Source organism: Geotrypetes seraphini, chromosome 12 (assembly GCF_902459505.1).
Source record: "Geotrypetes seraphini chromosome 12, aGeoSer1.1, whole genome shotgun sequence".
Classification (NCBI taxonomy): Eukaryota; Metazoa; Chordata; class Amphibia; order Gymnophiona; family Dermophiidae; genus Geotrypetes; species Geotrypetes seraphini.
In genome coordinates, this window is record NC_047095.1 from 51,956,085 (window position 1) to 51,971,826 (window position 15,742).

Genomic DNA, 15,742 nt, shown 5'->3' on the forward strand with positions numbered 1-15,742 from the left:
AGGGATGTTCCTGCTACTTTAGGGCTGGAGGGAAGGGGGTTGGTGAGTTGCTCCACGTCAGTATGCTGATTGGCTCACACCAACCTATGCAGCCGATGTTCACCTCTTGCATCAATGGTTCATGCTGCCCCACTGTTACCACGTTGGGTCGTCAAAGCGGTTCCATTCGTTCACCCACGGTAAACTTTAACCACAATAGCCCGTGAACAGTTCACAAACTCATCCACTTCTGAAATGCTGCCGCCCTTGGCTCGGTAGCTGAAGGTCATGCCCTTTTCAATGTGTGATAAATCACACTTTTTCTCCATGACAGCCATGGTTGCTATATTGGCAACCTGCTGACATTCCACCTCATTGGATGTGCATCCCTGACGTCATAGGTAGACAGTTGTCACAATAAATGTGATCCGACCATGTATTTCAGTCTCATATAAACTTGCCTCTTAATAGGTGGTGTGTCATTCTTGCAAACTGAGTGAAAATGAACAATGACACTTAGACAGGGCCTATTTATATGAACCGGAGAAAAGGAAGACCTCAACAAAAGTTGTCATTAGTAACCAATACAGTTTCACCTTTTCTCTGGGAAACCATGAAATCTGATTAGTCTCTATGGGCAAATTCTCAAACACACGTCCCACCTGCCCTCAGCCACTCTCCCAGACACGCCCCACCTGCCCTCTGCTCTTCCCTTTCTCAGCCATGTCCCACTTGTCCTCAGCCACTCTGCCCTTCTCTCTCTTAGACACACACCCATCCCACCTGCCGCCACGCTGCTCTTTTCTCCCTGAGAACTTGTTGATTTTCTGGCTCGTGAGATTGGGAGTTACAAGATCAACAGGCTCTTCTTGCACCTCAACACACATCAGTTACTGCAAAATGTCTAAAGCCCTGTCTGATGTTATGAGACAAACTAAAACTATATTAAAAAGTTTTGATATCACATCAGTAAGGCCAATATACAAACCTGAGACTTTACCACAACAGCACTAACTTCCAGAACTCAAAGGTTAACAACCTTATGCACTGTAAATATTAAACCAAGTCCCAAAATACTAATATAGCACCTAGTAAGAAAACAGACCAATGGGATTGCTGCAAGATTGCTACACAGAAACAACATACTAGCAGAATGCCATACGTTTGTCACACACGCAAGACACAGACCAGACCCTCAACAAACATGAAACAAGGGACCACAAATCAGTAATAGAGATATGAAGGCAAATATCTTAACTGGAAACCTCAAGGAGTCAGATTGAGCATATGAAGCAATACTAGAGGGTCATGAGTGGTGTTCCACAGGGGTCGGTACTGCTGTTCAATGTATTTATAAATGATCTAGAAACAGGGACGAAGTGCGAAGTAATAAAATTTGCAGACGACACCAAACTATTTAGTGGGGTTAGGACTAAAGAGAACTGTGAAGATTTACAAAGGGACCTGAAAAACTAGGAGAGTGGGCGAAAAGATGGTAGATGAAGTTTAATGTAGAAACAGAAACCCGATGTAAAGCTATACGATGGGAGGGCTGGTAATGGATGAAAGTACCCTAGAAAAGGACTTGGGGGTACTGGTGGACAGGACAATGAAGCCGTCAGCACAGTGCGCAGTGGCCTCTAAGAAGGTGAACAGGATGCTAGGTATTATCAAGAAAGGTATTACAACCAGAATGAAAGAAGTTATCCTGCCGTTGTATCGGGTGATGGTGCGCCCGCATCTGGAGTACTGCGTCCAATATTGGTCACCGTACCTTAAGAAGGATATGGCGATACTCAGAGGAGAGCAACGCGACTGGTAAAAGGTATGGAAAACCTTTCATATGCTGAAAGATTAGATAAACTGGGGCTCTTTTCCCTGGAAAAGCGGAGACTTAGAGGGGACATGATAGAGACTTACAAGATCATGAAGGGCATAGAGAAAGTGGAGAGGGAAAGATTCTTCAAACTTTCAAAAACTACAAGAACGAGAGGGCATTCGGAAAAATTAAAAGGGGACAGATTCAGAACCAATGCTAGGAAGTTCTTATTCACCCAAAGGGTGGTGGACACCTGGAATGCGCTTCCAGAATGTGTGTTAAGACAGAGTACGGTATTGGGGTTCAAGAAGGGATTGGATAATTTCCTGAAAGAAAAGGGGATAGAAAGGTATAGATAGAGGATTACTATACAGGTCCTGGACCTGATGGGCCGCCGCATGAGCGAACTACTGAGCATGATGGACCTCTGGTCTGACCCAGCAGAGGCACTGCTTATGTTCTTATGTTCTTAGAGAAACAGATACAATATATCAGAGATGTGCATTTCCAATGACTGGCAAATTCCAGTTAATAAATTCAGAATGAAATACTTTTTTAACCTTTGTTGTATGAGTAAAAACTACGGACTTTTCATTCAGGAACTTGTGCAAATCTTTTTTAAACCCAGCTACCCTAACCACTGTTACAACATCCTATGGAACTTGTTCCATTTAAAACATTCATAATAAAATGAGGTTTTTTTCTTCTACCTTTGTTGTCTGGACATTTTCTTTTTTCTTCATGTTGGTTCCAGTTTCTCTTTTCTGCTGTCCTGTCATCTACTAATTCGTCTTCAAGCGACTGCCATCCCTTTGCCTTTTCTTCTCTCTATCTGTTCCCTCATTACACCTGCCTCTAACATATTTTTCATTCCTTTTTAACTCTCTTCTGCCTCATTCTCACCCTTCTCCTCTACTTTTCAGCTACCTATCAAATTTCCATCTTCTTTCACCCATTAGTTTTCCCATTTCTCAACTCACTCCTTCTTCAACTTTCCATTCCCTTTCTTTAATTTACTCCCATTAATACATTTCTACCCTTTGTAATCACCATCCTCGTATTCATTTCCTTGCCACCCTTCCCCTCCACCTCATGGTCTCTCTAATAAGGTTCCACCATTCCCAGAGTCTTCCTCCTCCCACCCTCACATCCCCCCTTACTACGCCACTGGTTATAACCATTATACAGATTAACATTGTAGGTAATGCAAATAATACTCACAGGTAACAAAAAAACCCATACCAATATGAAAAAAAGCCCCAACAAAGAATTTGCTTTGCCTTAGTTGTACAGCTGATGATACTTCTACAACTTGACTACTGCAATTCCATCTACATGGGAATCAACACCACTCCAGTTCACAAAATGCAACTCATCCAAAACACTGCTGTCAGAGTAATCTTCAACCTGAGAAAATATGACTCGATTACAGCCTTCATCAGGCAACTGCACTGGCTACGCATCCCGTCACGAATAACCTTCAAAGCTTCAAGCATCATTTATCACGGCTCCTCTCATCCAGCTCTTCTCCAAGGCATGGTCTACTTCCCGCAGAACCCTCAACAGAATAATTCTAAATCCCCCTTCCACAAAAAATCTACAATACAAGCGTGCTTTCCACTCCATGTTCACCTTTCTAGGCGTAAAAACTTGGAATGACCTTATTGAAATGACCAGGACGGAACCTAACCACATCAAATTCCGGAAGAAACTGAAAACTCATCTATTTGACATCTAATCACTTGTATCCTCTTCTCCTCCTGTATCTTCCTGCCCTGCATTGCCCTCCCTACCCTCTTCTAACCCCTTCCTCTGTAATGTCGCCAAGAGCTTGTATAGGTATGTGCAACGCACAAATGGAATAAATAAATAAAATTAAATTTAGTGCATCAATATGATTAATTAAAAGATGACTAATTAAAAGTTGTGATTGCTATGAAAACGTGATTTGCTATACAGTATAACCTAAATAATTCCCTTAAACCTCTCTTTCCACCCCCTCTGATCATGGGGCTGACGTGTGTTATAATACAGTTGAGAAGGAGAAGCTACATATTTTAAACTCGACTACGAGTATTCCAAAATGGCTTATTCTCCATTTTATAAAGGGAAACATTTCCAAATTAGGTTTTACATCAGTTAAAAGCATGCACTGTACCGGGTTTTCACTTCAGATTGAGGGAGTCATTCTCTCTAATCCCATGTGGTTTATCTCCACCTCCGAAATGAAAGCAAGTTAAAATTTCAGCCTCATTACTTCATGGGTCATTTACATGTGTAGATTTGTAAAAGAGGGCAGCTACTCCCTGTATTCTATACAGGTCACTGAAATTTGGATGAAAACTCCAGATCCTCATGCAAAATAATTAATTAATGAGCTTTTAACCATCAATAATTGGTGATAATTGGCATTCAGGGCAGATATGCACATAAACATAAATGAATTCAAATCATCAGCAATTACTGATGATTAAAAAGCTCATTAATTATTTTGAATGAGGATCTGGGGGTCTACACCCAAATTTTGGCGACCTGTATACCATCCAGGGAGTAGCTGCCCTATTTTACAAATCTACACATGTAAATGACCCATGAAGTAATGAGGCTGAAATTTTAACTTGCTTTCATTTTGGAGGTGGTGATAAACTACATGGGATTAGAGAGAATGACTCCCTTAATCCCTTAATCTGAAGTGAAAACCCTGTACAGTGCATGCTTTGAACTGATGTAAAACCTAATTTGGAAATGTTTCCCTTTATAAAATGGAGAAGTTGACAGTCACGTTCATAGCACAGAGGGCGTGCTTTAGTTATAGATCAATTAGCTGTGCATCGGCATTTATACCAGGTTTCAATAGGTGTAAGTATCATGCTAAAAGTTAAAAATCCATGCTAAGTTAGTATTCTATGAAGGGCATCCTGCACAAAAGTACCCTTTGCAAAAATACTAGTTAAGCGCGGATTCTCCCAGTGTCTAACTCTGAATGCCATTTATAGAACTCCCCTCTATATGTGGAGGTTGCCAGGCTCTTTCTCTTCATTTTTTCAGTGTGTACTAGAGAATGACACGGTGACAAAATTCATCACCGTCCCCGTTCCCGCGGATAACCGCGGGAAATAATCCCATGTCATTTTCTAGTGTCTATTTCAACCTCAGTCCTTCTACACCAGCATTCTTCAAAGCAAAGCTTGCGGGTCAGTGATTGTGCCCAATTATACTCTGATTTTTCCCTCTCTCCTTAAAAAATGACATGAAGATGGTTTTCCGCGGTTATCCGCGGGGACGGGAACGGTGATGAAATTTGTCACCGTGTCATTCTCTAGTGTGTACATTTGTAAGATGGCTGTTCCCGCTGCACATGCCTGCAAATACATGACACAAAGCCTTTTCTGAAATACCACTGGAACTGAGCATGTCTTGGTTCCGATCTGCATGCTCTCTGTAAAATGGAGCTCTAAATTAATGAAAGACAGCGTTGCATAATGTAATTCTGAAATCTAATAAAACTGCAATTATGTTTTATAGTTTGGGGTATTTTTGCACAGATCGAAGACAGCATAACCTCTCCATTTTGCCAGGAAGCGCACAGGTAACTGCCAGGCGAAACCTGTCAGCTGAAGGCAGCAAGGTTCAGAGTTTTCCATTCTCTGGTCAGACATACCTTTAAGGAGGTGAAATCCCCTGAGGCACAGGCTCCGAGAACAGCAGCACCCACTAACACAGACTCCACTTCCCTTGAGTGAACGACAGGCATGCCTAGATAAAACATCAAGTCAATCAGTGAAGTGATAACATGCTGTACATAAGAAGAAACTTTGCAGTTAGATGGCACAAAATGCAGCCGGATAGTCATCCGAGCTGAAATATATTCCATATTGTGTGCAAGGCCATGCTGAGGAATTTCTACTGCCACTTTCAATACGGTGACTACAAATTTGGTCAAATAGTAAGCTGCTGTTTGAAGATGCTATTATATGTTAGGACTGAGACTAATGCCAATAAAACATGAGACCTAAGTGGCACGTACCTCTAGGTACCAGCATATAGAATTGCTCTAAGGCGCTACTGTTTAACAGGTGCCTGGGTGCACTTGGTACTGTTCTATAAGGTAGCACCTAAGTTCCACAGGGGATATATGATAGAGATCTATAAAATACCAAGTAGAGTAGAACAGGTAACATAGTAAATGACGGCAGATAAAGACCTGAACGGTCCATCCAGTCTGCCCATAAGTTATACTCATTAAAAAATACATGATTAGATTAACTTGTCTCTTCTTTGATATTTCTGGCTCATAGACTGTAAAGTCTGGTATTGTCCTAGGTTCCAAATGCTGAAGTTGATGTCCAAGTGAATTGCTGTTTACGCTTTCCAAAAATTCTAGGACTAGGGGGGCATTCAACGAAACTACTAAATAGTAGATTTAAAACATATTGGAGAAAAGATTTCTTCACTCAACGTATAATTAACCTCTAGTATTCATTGCCAGAGAATGTGGTGAAAGCAGTTAGCTCAGCAGGGTTTAAAAAAGATTTGGCTAATTTCCTAAAAGAAAAATTCCATAAGCCATTATTAAGATGGCTTGGGAAAATCCACTGCTTATTCCTAGGATAAGCAGCATAAAATCTGTTTTACTCTTTGAGATCTTGCCAGGTACTTCTGACCTGTGTTGGTCACCTTTGGAACTAGGATACTGGGCTTGATGGCCCTTCGATTTGTCCCAATAGGGCAGCTCTTATGTTCACAGTGCTTAAATGGAAGGAGGAAACATGTGGGCAGATCATGGGCAGGCCATGGGCGTGTCTCCCAATTACACATGTAGGCCCTGATTCTACAATAGGCACCTACCGAGTTAGGTGTCTAACTTTATTTTTTAAAATTGATTAATTGGTGCTGTTAATTGAAAGCACCATTAAAAAAAAAAAAAAATTAAAAAATTAATTATCCGGTAAACGCCTAACTCGGTAGGCACCTACCACCTCATGGAAAGTAGGCATGGTTAGGGATGGAGTTTGGGCATGGATTGACTTAGGTGCTGGTAGTTGTATATTAGGCCAAGAAAACCCTAGCTTAATATACAGCTGCCTAACACCTGTCGATTTAGGCACCATCAGGCATAATTCTATAAATGGTCCCTACGTTTGATTGACATGCCTTACGTTCTGCTTTGCTAGGTGCCTACTGAGATAGGCGCTGTTTATAAAATCTAGCCTATAGTTTATAAAATATTATAAACTTGTATGTTGTGTCACTTGGTGTACTTAGGCATGCCAGCCTACATCTGCCATTGACTTGGCATAAGATAGCATGTCTACTCATGGGTGTGCCAATGCTGACATACCCTTGCACGACATGGCACCGGCCTATGTGACAACTAAGCTTCCTCCGTATGTGCCACACCGGTCCCTCCGCTCCCAGGATGAAACACGCCTCAAAATGCCCCCGGGTGGTGCCCTGCAACTGCAAACTGCAAAGTGACGTTCCTACTCCTCCAAGCCACTGGAATCAACTACCCCCACAAATCAGATCCCTTGGACTCCTCAACTTTAGAAGAGCAATAAAAACATACCTCTTCACCTAAACCCTTACCTTTGACCGATAGACTACAAAGAAATGTATATTGGTACCAGAACCAGTATGTTTCGCATAAAGATAACTTGCATCATGCACTGTAACTTTCTGTTTGTTAAATTAGGATAACTGGTACTGAAAACCTTGCATCTTAAGGACAACTATAGCAAATTGTAACCAGTAAACTGTATATTATGCATATTAATATTAGACCCTAGTATGTATCAAGTTAGGATAAAAACTTGTACAGAAATTGTGTGTTAAATCTATAACCCATTCTGAGCTCCTTGAGGACAACGGGATAGAAATCAAATTAAATCAATCAATAAATAGTATTCTATACTACCCTTTTCTGGCTTTGGCATTCAAAACAAACATTCAAAGCTGTGGGCACTGGACGATTAAGTGACTTGCCCAGGGCCGCAACGAACAGCACTGGGATTTGATCTCACAATCTCGGTGCAGAGATAGCAGCTCAACCAGTGAGCCACGCCTTTCCAAGACGCTGTCTATAGAGTTGGTGCAATGTAGAATCGCCCCATTTGCTTCCTTCCATTTTCCAGAATAGACATGTACTCTGCAAAATTGAGCTGACATTTTTAACAGGACTTTATTTACGGTCTAGAGAGGACCCAAAAGATGTCTACATGTATCCCACAAACGCCTGCAGAAGGAGGATGCTAGTTTTTCTGAGCAACGAAAGGAACAGAAGGAAGGAAAACAGAAAAGAAAAAATATTAGAGAAGAGGGAGAAAGTGTTAGAAAAAAAAGAAGCTTCTGAGTTTTCACTGTAAAATGTTATTTTGGCTCTTTTTAATGTTTCCAAATAACTTTATCCTTCCTTTTCTCTTACTGAGAGTACACTATGGGCTTCTTCTATTAAACTGCGCTAGCAGTTTTTAGCGCAGAGCCGCGCTGAATGGCCTGCGTTGCTCCCGACGCTCATAGGAACTCTATGAGCATCGGGAGCAGTGTGGGCCATTCAGCGCGGCTGCCCGCCCTAGAAACTGCTAGCGCAGTTTAATAGAAGAGGCCCTATATTAATACATATAAGCCTGCAATTCACGATCTTTTGTGAGATAAGTGCTTCTTTCTAATGGTACTATCCTACTCCACTTTCACTCTTCCAATTTGTGAGTAGCCATTATTGGAAAGAAACTCCTCCTCCTGCTTTTGGTCAACAGGGAAAACCAAACCCTCAAACTGCTCAGCACTATTTTAACAGCTCTCTTCTGACTGGCAAGTACCAGATAACATCAGCATTTAAAATATATAACAGAAAAGCCCCTAATTTTCTGCAGTTTAAAGCTATTTGCCCTCTCCTTGCACCAGGAAACTTTTATACCAGCGGGACTTTGGGTAGCTGATTAACAATGACCTGAAACTAGCTGTGATCCTCAGCTTAGTAAATTAAGCAACAAATGCAAGGCCTGACATTTCTGGCTCAGGGGAGTTCAACCCAGTATTTGTAATTATACATCATTTTCATCTCCATAACCCTTTCAAAGAATCTTACCTAACCATGAATGTTTTTAAAATGCAATCTCTAGTCTATGCCTACACATGAGTCAAGAAACTCAATCAGCAAAGAATTAAGAACTCTATATAGCGATCCTATCCACTTTTATCTGTTGAAGATCATAGTGAAGCAACAAGCATCAAAGAGTCAGCCATGACTTTTATTCATAATGGCCAATGAGTCAACAATAGTCTTTGCTCGGAAACAGATTTCCTTGGATTAGAGAATGACACGGTGACAAAATTCATCACCGTTCCCGTCCCCGCGGATAAACGCGGGAAACCATCTTCATTTCATTCTTTAAGGAGAGAGGGAAGAATCAGAGTATGAATGGCCACAACCACTGACCCGCAAGCTTTGCTTTGAAGAATGCTGGTGTAGAAGGACTGAGGTTGAAACAGACACTACAGAATGACAGTCTCTGGTATCCAGAGCAGATATTGTGATGTCATAATGCCTCATTCCACCAGTGCCTAAGAGCCAATCACATCAGTGATGTCACAGTGGCTTCATTATCCTTGGCTCACATAAGAATCAGAGTATGAATGGCCACAACCACTGACCCGCAAGCTTTGCTTTGAAGAATGCTGGTGTAGAAGGACTGAGGTTGAAATAGACACTAGAAAATGACATGGGATTATTTCCCGCGGGGACAGGAACGGTGATGAATTTTGTCACCGTGTCATTCTCTACCTTGGATCTCTTATCTAACTCATGTTGTCTCAACCCCGATATCTTTTTTTCCTTGGGGAGAAATAATGTAAAGTGAGATGCTGTTAAGACTGAATAGTTTAGTTTAGCTATTCTAAATCAAATAAGCCCTTTTAATATAAGTTTCCTTTTTTTTCATCTTTAGTTACATATCCAGAGGTGAAGTAGAGGCACTTCCTGTCAATAACTTACAGTTGTTGTTAGCTAATCAAGTCAAGTTTACAGAACTGACATTTCATCTCCATTTCCATCAGGCCTGGATTTAGGAATAGGTGATGTGGAAGGGCATTTTTGATAGGACGTCTAAGTCTGAGTTTGGATGCTTTGAGAGACATCCAAAAATCCAGTAGAGGAAATGTCCATTTTCAAAACTGTAAGACATCTATCTTTTTTTTCCCGAAAATTATCTATCCAGATATTTAGGTACAGTTATCAGATTTGTTGACAAAAAAAGAGGTTCTATTCCGCCCCAGCCCCAGCCTACTCTGCCCTAATCCTGCCCCCACACAAACCACATCTCTTCTCCTTTACCAAGTCCAGGCCACATCTGGAGGGCCTCAGAGCATGCACAGATGCGATGTGATGACATCATATGCTTAGAATTTGGGGACACATGCCTAATTTAAGCGCCGGGATTTACACCAATTTTCAGATGGTGCAAATGCTCATGCCTAAAAATGTTGCCCAGCTGAGAGCACTGTTTAGAGCAGTGTATCGCAAACTGTGTGCCTCCTGAGATTTCAGGTGTGCCGCGACACACTGACGAGGATGAGAATCATCCACACTGGCTGACTGCCTATAGGACGTGACTCTCATGGCGAGAGGCAGGTCCTGTAGGAAGTCAGCCAGCACAGATGACTCTCCTCTTGGCCGCCGTCTCTCCTCATCTCCCCGCACCTCCCGGATCCTTCCACCAAAGCGAGTCGCAGATAGATGGACCTTCTGCGCATGCATGGACGTCAACGTGATGATGTCATGCATGTGCCACAAGGGTCACCGCTATCCTCATTGCTTTTCAATGTCTACATGTCCTCACTGGGCATGCAATTGACCCAGCTAGGGATAAAACTATTCAGTTACGCAGATGACTTTACGCTCATCATCCCATTTGCTAACTCTGTTTCAGAAACCATTCCCAAGACAACAGAAGCAATAAATGTGATGGAACAATGGATGACAAACTAAATTCAGCTCAAACTAAATTCAGAAAAAATGAAATTCTTCATTGCTTCCCTTCACCCGTTTGACACCAAAACCCCACTAAGCATCAACGACCTTAGTTACCCTATTCAGTCCATCATGAAAATACTGGGTGTAACTCTAGATCAGTGCCTAACCATGAAAGACCAGGTGGATTCCTTTATCAGAAGAGATTTTTTCACTCTCTGGAAACTGAGATCCGTTAAATCATATTTTGATACCTCAGCATTCAGAATCCTGGTACAATCCCTCGTACTAAGTCAACTCGACTACTGCAACATCGCCTATTTAACAAATTCCCAAAAAAACATGCGACGTCTGCAGCTTGTGCAAAATGCAGCGGTCAGACTTATCTTTGGGTTAAAGAAGTTTGATCACGTAACTCCTTATTACCAGCAGTTGCACTGGCTACCGTCAGAAGCATGCGTAAAGTTTAAGTTCGCCTGCATCTGCTTCAAAGTACTATATGGTCTAGCCCCTAAATACATAACAGATCTTTTCATCTTCTCCACCAACAAACACAAGAGAATCTCACACCTGAACTTCGTTTCCCCCCCAGTCAGAGGTTGCAAATTAAAAAAACACTACGAACACCTTCTCTCACATCAAGCAGCATTATGGGGCAAAGACCTAAAACAATTGCTCTCGCCCTCCAATTACGAGGAATTCAGGAAGCGCCTAAAAACATACCTATTCCTGAAGTACCTAGACAACTGACCCGCACTCCACTCTCAACAACTGTTTTCCTGACCTATTTCTCACTCTCTTCAGGTCACTCATTTTGTACCTCTTGTAATCTTTTGTAAACCGCATAGAACTTCACGGTATTGTGGTATATAAACTGTTATTATTATCATCACGTCGACGTCCACGCACTTCCAGGTGCCTTACGGCTGGGGTTCTAAATTTAGTGTGCCACCGATCAGAAAATTAGCGAGACACTGGTTTAGAGAATGACACTGAGTGCAGTTTTTGTTCAGCATCCAAATTTGAGCACCATTTATAGAATTCCCCCCCCTTGATGACTAAGTCCAATGACCATTTTAGTAGCTGCACACTGGATCGACTCCATCCTTCTTGTATCTTTTTGAAGGTGTGGTTTCCAGAACTGTACACAATATTCTATATGAGATCGCATTAGAGTCTTTTACAGAAGCATCAATACCTCCTTTTTCCTACTGGCAATTCCACTCCTTATGTACCCAAGCATCCTTCAAGCTTTTACCATCGCCTTTTCAACCTGTTTGGCCACCTTAAGATCATCACATACTATCACACCCAAGTCTCGCTCCTCTTTCGTGCACACAAATTTTTTATCCCCTGAATTGTACCATTCCCTTGGGTTTTTGCAGCCCAAATGCATCCCCCTGCAGGTCTCACAAATGGCCAGATCAATAATATTTTAAAAAGCTCATTTATTTGTTATATGTTACTTTGTACTTTTAGCTAAGAAGTCAAATGTATTTATACAAGGATGAATCATTCTAGCGGTCTTGATTCCTTAATGCTACTTAGTGAGCAGGCCGGATTGCTGTTAAACTGCTTGCACTGTATTTATAGAGTGTTAAATATAAGAAGCATTTTTGGGAGTACTTCAAAAAGCAACCCTGCAGGTCAAGAATCTGCTTAAAGAACAAACAGAACTTGTAGGGAGGAAGGCTAAAGATTCAGAGACATTGTAAATGGCATCCAAGTGAAATTGACTTTAGCAGCAGTATATTTGCTTCTTTCTAGTGAGATGGAACCATTTCTGGAATGTGAGTTATTTTATCTCATGGCCTCTAATGAGTTAAACAGAACCAGGAATGCTGCAGCCAGATGAACTTTGACATCGCTTGTCGGCCCCTGTTGTTACAAGTGGGGGAATTCCGGAACAGCAGAAAAAGGCCTCTTTGTCCCCGTTTCTTTTCACCCATTAGTTATAGTCAAACAATTCTGGTTTAAACTTTAATCTCAATACCCACTAAAAAATGTTTTATTTCCAGCATCAAGAAACCGCTTTAGAGGTCATTGTGACTTTTCTGATTCTTTTGAAGTAGATAAGGGAAGGCTTGGATCAGATAACAACTAGTTTTATAAACAGGAAGGCACTTTGACAGGCCTTCTGTATTTTTCATAGGTCATTTGTTCCCACCGTCATTCATAAAACATTGATTCAACATAGGTTTTCATATTCCTTTTCTGAGCCTCTGTAGGACTTGAGGCAAGACAGTGATATACTTTAATAGACAAAAATACTGCAAAATCCAAAATAGGAATTTTACTTTTACTAGATAATCTGGGTATAGAGGGCAGTAACAGAATCAGGGCTCAAGTTCATAATCTAATAGTAAAATGTAATATGCATAGAAGGTCTGTTACTGTTTTGATAATACAAATCACACGATATATAATATACCACTTATTCTGAAAAGTGCAATTAGTGTCTTTCAACCATTCCATATAGGCCTCAGAATTGGAGCCTACGCACAGTTGCAAAGTCACAAACTGAGATAGTCGGCGTAGTGGTTTTGCTCCTTGCTCCAGTCATCGGCCAAGGAAATGGGTAATATTCATCTATTTACTTTTTAGCAATTTTATATCAGTTTTTTATATGTTTTTAATCAAGGTTTTCTCTTCAAAAATTTATAGATATTTCTCGAGAAAAAACATTGCTGTTTAATAAGTAATGAAAAATATCTATAAATTTTTGAAGAGAAAACCTTGATAAAAACATATAAAAAACTGATATAAAATTGCTAAAAAGTAAATAGATGAATATTACCCATTTCCCTGGCCGATGACTGGAGCAAGGAGCAAAAACACTACGCCGACTATCTCAGTTTGTGACTTTGCAACTGTGCGTAGGCTCCAATTCTGAGGCCTATAGTGGAATGGTTGAAAGACACTAATTGCACTTTTCAGAATAAGTGATATATTATATATTGTGTGATTTGTGTTATCTAAACCACTTGGGTTAGTTATCTTAGGTTGTATACTGTTTTGATAATGCAACATTTCAAAAATAAGAAGCGTAAGGGTCCTTTTACTAACCCCCTCTTTTACTAAGGTGCGCTAACCGATTAGCGCGTGCTAATTGAATTAGTATGCGCTAAATGCTAATGCATCCCTAGACTAACATGCACGCGTTAGTGTTTAGCACACGCTGAACCAATTAGCGCGCACTACTCGGTTAGCGCACCTTAGTAAAAGGGGGCCTAAAGTTGTGTTAAAAAATGGCCCTAGCACACCCTTATGCAGGTTTGTCCTGTCCACTAGAGCCATTTTTACTACAGCTGATTTTCTATTTTTTTTTTCTATTAATGTGTTAAAAAATGGCTCTAGCGCCCTTATGCAGGTTTATCCTGTGCGCTAGGGCTATTTTTACCACAGTTGCTTTTTAAATTTTTTTCTATTAATGTGTTAAAAAATGGCTCTAGCACCCTTATGCAGGTTTATCCTGTGCGCTAGGGCTATTTTTACCACAGTTGCTTTTTAAATTTTTTTTCTATTAATGTGTTAAAAAATGGCTCTAGCGCCCTTATGTAGGTTTATCCTGTGCGCTAGGGCTATTTTTACCACAGTTGCTTTTTAAATTTTTTTCTATTAATGTGTTAAAAAATGGCTCTAGCGCCCTTATGTAGGTTTATCCTGTGCGCTAGGGCTATTTTTACCACAGTTGCTTTTAAAAAATTTTTTCTCTTAATGTTTTACAAAATGGCCCTAGCGCGTCCTTACGCAGATTTATCCTTTGTGCTAGGGTCATTTTTATTACAGCTAATATTCTATTTTTTTTCTATTAATGGCCATGCTCTAATGTTGCCATTAGCGCATGACCATTAAAAAGAATGATTGCATAAGCATTTATTAATACCTGCTTCGGAGGTGGTAATCCTGCACTAACCAGATTTCATGAGATAATGAAAACTATTGCTATCTGATTAGCACCCACCCCCAGACAGAACCTCAAACAAAACTAAAAAAATATATATTTTTTGTATGTGGTTAGCATGTAGCGATTTAGAACTTACAACATGATGCCTGAGTGTACTCCATTAAAGCCATTTTAAGTTGTGGTAAGCTTGCGCTAGCATATACCGCAGCTTAGTAAAAGGGCCCAATAGAAAGCGCCTATTTTAAAAGATATCCACATTGAAGATAATATAATATAAAGGTTAACATGCCTCTCCTCGTATCCTCTGGCTGGCTTACCTGTGATATCGGCATGCATCTGCACAAACAAGGAGTTCTTGCTCAGCCCACCACAAAGGAACAAGGTGGTGATGCGATGCCCTGCAGCTTGCATTGTTTCCAAAATGTGTCTTGTTCCTAGCTAAATATCAAGAAACAGGCAGGATGACTCAGTCAAGCATATTAAACATAGAAACATGATAGCAGATAAAGGCCAAATGGCTCATCCAGTCCTCCCAACTGCATTATCCACTGTCTCCTCCTCTCCCTATTGGCTAAGGCTCTTAACACTTGCATTGTGATGTCATAGAGCTGTTTGGCTATAGAAACACTATGGCAGATAAAGGCTAAATGGCCCATCCAGTCTGCCCATCTGCAGTAACCATTATCTCTTCCTCTCTCTAAGAGATTACACATTGACTATCCCAGGCTTTCTTGAGTCTCTGTCTCCACCACCTCTACTGGGAGACTGTTCCACACATCTACCACCCTTTCTGTGTAAAAATATTTCCTTAGATTACTCCTGAGATTGGATGCAAAAGAATAGATAATTTTGTATTAATGGATCGAGAATTGAGGACTAAACTGATGGTTACCAGTGCTGCTGCTCTAAAACTGGGTTAACTCATATTGCAAAGTTTCTTCTTTTAACACAAAGGACTTGATTGAATACGGGTTAACTTCCATTGACTGTCTATGGCAAAACCATGGATATCGATCATAAATGATGACAGGAAGATGGTATGGCATTATGGGACTGGAAGGGTGCACCA

At 40.8% G+C, this 15,742-nt stretch overlaps 1 protein-coding gene across 2 annotated transcripts in view; it reads right to left on the bottom strand.

The window, feature by feature from the left end:
- FGGY (FGGY carbohydrate kinase domain containing) overlaps positions 1-15,742 on the bottom strand; it is a 384,196-nt gene that overhangs the window by 60,514 nt on the left and 307,940 nt on the right. For both annotated transcript variants that reach the window (XM_033917103.1, XM_033917104.1), the window contains 2 exons: positions 14,991-15,111; positions 5,460-5,554 (listed from right to left, as the gene is read on the bottom strand). In XM_033917103.1, the coding sequence (XP_033772994.1) occupies positions 5,460-5,554; positions 14,991-15,111 (216 nt within the window). The remainder of the gene's footprint in view (positions 1-5,459; positions 5,555-14,990; positions 15,112-15,742) is intronic.